Here is a 4500-nt window from a genome sequence, read left to right as displayed (position 1 = left end):
ATTTTTTTTTTTTTTTTTAGTGTCAATAATATCTCTAAATCATTCAAGCTTAAAGACTGTTTAAACATAAAACCCACAGATATATATCCAAAACCAAAGGACTTCGGTAACACAATAATTGTCCAAAAAAAAAACACCTTTGCTTTGCAACCATCGTTAAGAAGACAAAAGATTATATGTACGGCCGTGTATTGTGCACGGTCATATATCAAACCATTGAATGGACACGATCGCGTACATTGGTCCTTTGCCTCCATCCAGCGGTTTGATTCTTGACTGCCGTGCACCAAAACCTCTCCCCGTAAGGCCTTTATATACCCCCTGCCCTTTCTCCATCCAAGCAACCAAAACCTGCTTCGCAGAATCCCTCTCTGTCTCTCTCTCTCTCTCTCGCTCTCTCTCTCCTCTTATCTCTTTTCTCTCTCTAGAGATGGGACCGAATTCACCTGCAACAGTAACGAAGAAACTATGGAACTATGTACGCATAGTGCTCTTCATGCTGAGGAAAGGCGTCTCCAAGCGCAAACTAATGATGGACCTTCACCTCATGATGAAACGTGGCAAGTTCGTAGGGAAGGCCATCGGGAACCTTATGTTCCACCACCACCACCACCACTCCAACTCCATCTGCCAATCGCACGATGCGAATCTTACCTTCGTCGCACCTAGTGATTACGAGTTTAGCTGTAGTAACAGCCCCGCCTTCCCTCCCTCTTCCTCTTCTTCTTCTTCTTCTTTCTTCCCCTTCCACATCAGCAAACGCAAGACCTCCCAGAACCACTCTCACTCTCACTCTCACTCTCACCATTACTTCTCATGTATGCACCCGAGGGTCAATGACGACGACATAACCGCCGTCAATGCGGTGCAAAAAGTGCTGGAGATGTTGAACGATCATGACATAACGGAGGCGTCTCCCATACCGTCGCCGTTTTTTGGGTTCGGAAAGAGTCCGATGGTAAGGCAGTTAAGGATAACGGACTCACCGTTTCCGTTAACGAATTCTGACGAGGATAGCCACGTGGACAAAGCGGCTGAGGAGTTCATTCAGAAGTTCTATAACAACCTTAGGTTACAAAATAGTATGGACGAGTAAAAAAGCTTAAGATGTCGAGAGTTGAGACCGACGCGAGTCGTCGGAGTTCCGGTTTTTCCGGCGAGAGTTGTGGTTTGGGGTTTCGCTTCAGTCTCTTTCGTTCTTTGTCTCTGATGTTATTGTTCGTTGGAAACATAAATGTTTGATTTCAATTTCCGGTTTTTGTTCTTTTACTTTTTCTTTTGTGAAAAGGAAAAGGAAAAGAAATGTTCTCTATAAATATTTTCAGGGAATGGATATAGAGATTTGATCTTTCAGAACTTAAAAGTGAAATCAAGAGTGGGGACCCCGTAACGTTTTAGTTGGTGGTTTCGCGGTGGAGTTGTCAGTTCCGTAGAGAGTAAGGACAAAAGTCACGTGCCAATCACACGTAACAAATTTTGGGACGGTTTCAATCATTGAAGATGAACCCGGCCTGGTTTCTAGTTTAACTAAACCCGAGTTAGGACTTGAGATTATGTCTTAGGCTCTCAGGCTCTTAGCCAAAGCAAGAGGCCACGCATTTGTCAGAATCTCCCTTTTAGTTTCAACTCCCACTGGTTATGTATCTGGGTGGGTGCATGGGTCATGCATTTCATGGCCATGGGAGACAAAAAAGGGTTTCACAAAAAAGGGGTTTATCAATCAAATTTAATGACTGTTGCTAACTTCAACTGCTCTTCGTGAATGTCCAGTATCTTTTTACGCCAAATCATCGTTGAGGAGATGTTAGAAAATGACAGGAGAGCCTTCTCCAAAATCTGTGTGTAGTTTAGGGTCCGTTTGATAACATTTCAAGAAACGCGTTTCTGTCGTTTTTGTCTCCAGAAACAGTAGAAATGGAGTAAAAAGCGTTTGTTAAACTGTTCTGTTTCATTTATTTTCAGAAATAGAAATATAAATTTTTACTTATTTATGGTTCAAGAAACGACCCAGGCGAAACAAGTTCAACTTGTTTCGCCATTTCTAGAAACGACTTATGGCCATTCTTTCATTGGTTACTATCGACTTCTAAAAACATGACTTATCAAACGCCTTCAATTCCGTTTCTGTTTCTAGAAACGGAAATTTATGCTTCTGCCGTTTTTTGAAACAGAAACGGCAGAGACGTTATCCAACGGGCCCTTAGATGAGACCATGGTTGAAAAATCCCGTTTTTTTATTTTTTATTTTTTTATAGGAGTCAAATGAATCAAATCTAGTCAGAGAGTTTTTTTTACAAAAATATTTTTTTCTTCTTTACTTTTCTTTAAGTGAGGAGGGATTGTGTTTTCTTTTTTTTTTTTCTTTCTTTCTTTTTTTAGATAAATTACTCCATTGCAAAGAAAAGGAAAGGAGAATGGTGGGGTAGATATACAAAACTCAATCAACCATTTTACAAAAAACCAAACTCATGAGTTAGCTAAAGGGAAAAAGAAGCAACATACAAAAAGAACCTAACAATACCTCAAAACATCAATCCATCTTTGAAAGGCAGAAAAATCTCAACACCTAACTCCGAAGCCAAGCCACATGGATATCTTATAACAAGTTTCTACCTAACCTCTTCCCTTCAAGGGATGAGACTTCACATTTATCATGATCATCAAGCTTGCTACTTTTCCCAGTTATAAATAAGTTCATAAAATACAACATAAATAAATATTTTTAACTTTGGATAATTTAAATTCATATTTTTCTTTTTAGTTTAAATTATATGCTTTATCCATTTTTATGTTAAAGTAGTTAAAAGATTATTTTTCGCTTAACTATGCAAAATGTCCCTTGGAAAACAATTCATTGTAAGTTGCACTTGTAAAGCTTGGCTTAACATAATAAATAAAACCTATTGGTGTCATGCGTGTCATCCCTAGACCCAGGACCAAATTTCATCTTTATGATGAATTAAAATTTCCATCTTCAGCTGGGAAAGATTTACCATAGAGCAATCGGATGCACCACATGTGAAGCATCTCTCAAGAATATCAAATCTCAATGCATCTTGTACTATACATGGAAGCTATAAAGTGCTTTCTGTATATATTACAATCAGAAGATAAAATTTTGGATTACTATATGAGAAGATCAATGCTAATAGAAAAAGGTTTTTTCTCTTGATTTCTTACTAATTAAGAAACAAAATCAAGTATATGCTAATAGAAAAAGGTTTTTTCTTGCTATATATATATATATATATATATATATATTTTAAGTAAATAAACAAGTCTTACCGGTTGTTTTCTATTAAGGATTAATCTGTTTTTCACTTTGGCAGTTACATCAGAACTTGTAACCGGTCTTTTATACACTTCAATCTTATGTCGTTATTGGTTAATAGATGGAGCCGTTTTTGTAATAGAACTTTGCGTATTTAGACCAAAATCACCAAACGAAAATTTGAATTAATCAATTTTATTATATGTTAGGGGCAGTTGAGTAATATCAACTAACCTTCCCTTCTTAGGTTGGGCAGTTTTGTTCGACACAAAATGGGGTGTGATAACCGTTTCACTCTTTATAATGGCAGAAATTTCATCGTTACTGATACTTTCACGTATATTTTCATCGACTCTCAAAGTGATGCAAAGATCATGTTGGGTTTTTAGAAAACCCTCTCCCAAGCCAATTAATAATTTCTCTAGGAACTTGTAAGGATTCCTTATTGACCCCTTCTTTTCTAAGGAGGTCAAAGAGTTTGGCCCAATAAAGAAAACAAAGAACTCACTATTCATGAGCTATTGTTTATTTTTGTCAAAAGACATCTATCTAAACACCACAATGAAACTTTAATTTAAAAAGTATAATTTTTTTAAACAAAAAGCATTCTTACAAAGGACAAGCTTCAATTCGAAAGACAAACCCCAAAACTACAAAGAAAAGCAAAGAAAAAAACCTTCCAAGATAAACCTTAAAATAATATTCTAATATGAATTGTAAAGAAGAATGAGGAAAAGTCCAATTAAGCTTCGAATTTCCATACTAATTAATAATATGAACTTCATACTTTTATTTTTAGATAATATGTCCATTGGATCTTCCTATAATATTGTTCAAATGACATTCCACCCGTTGGCTATAAAGCCATGCACATTTTCTTATATAATTTTTTTATTTTATTTGGTAGTACTTTGGATCTAAGGCTATTGGAGTCATACATGGATTTGATAGTTCATAGTATTCAACGCTCTAAAATTTTTATCGAAGCATATAAATAATCAAATATTAATTTCTAAATATCCATCCATAAACTTACAAATAAAAATATCATCAAAAACTTTACAAAAAATCTCCATTATTAAGTATACCAATAAATTCAAAATTTCAAAACCCACGTTTCCAACACCAAATGTATGATTAAATACAAGTAATTGAATTGGGGCTTGACAATTCTAGTTCTAGTTAGTTCCAAACTCGTCTTTCGATTTTGAGACCACTGGGAGACATGT

At 35.9% G+C, this 4500-nt stretch overlaps 1 protein-coding gene across 1 annotated transcript; it reads left to right on the top strand.

Annotated features, from left to right (window-relative positions):
- Positions 1 to 340: 340 nt before the first annotated feature.
- Positions 341 to 1252, top strand: LOC122058197. Its single transcript, XM_042620755.1, has one exon. The coding sequence runs from the start codon at positions 431 to 433 to the stop codon at positions 1094 to 1096; it is 666 nt and encodes a 221-aa protein (XP_042476689.1). The 5' UTR covers positions 341 to 430; the 3' UTR covers positions 1097 to 1252.
- The last annotated feature ends 3248 nt before the right edge of the window (positions 1253 to 4500 follow it).

The sequence above is a fragment of the Macadamia integrifolia genome, chromosome 2 (genome assembly GCF_013358625.1).
Source record: "Macadamia integrifolia cultivar HAES 741 chromosome 2, SCU_Mint_v3, whole genome shotgun sequence".
Taxonomy (NCBI): Eukaryota; Viridiplantae; Streptophyta; class Magnoliopsida; order Proteales; family Proteaceae; genus Macadamia; species Macadamia integrifolia.
Note: the sequence above shows the minus strand (reverse complement) of the source record. Positions and strands in the feature narration are given on the sequence as shown.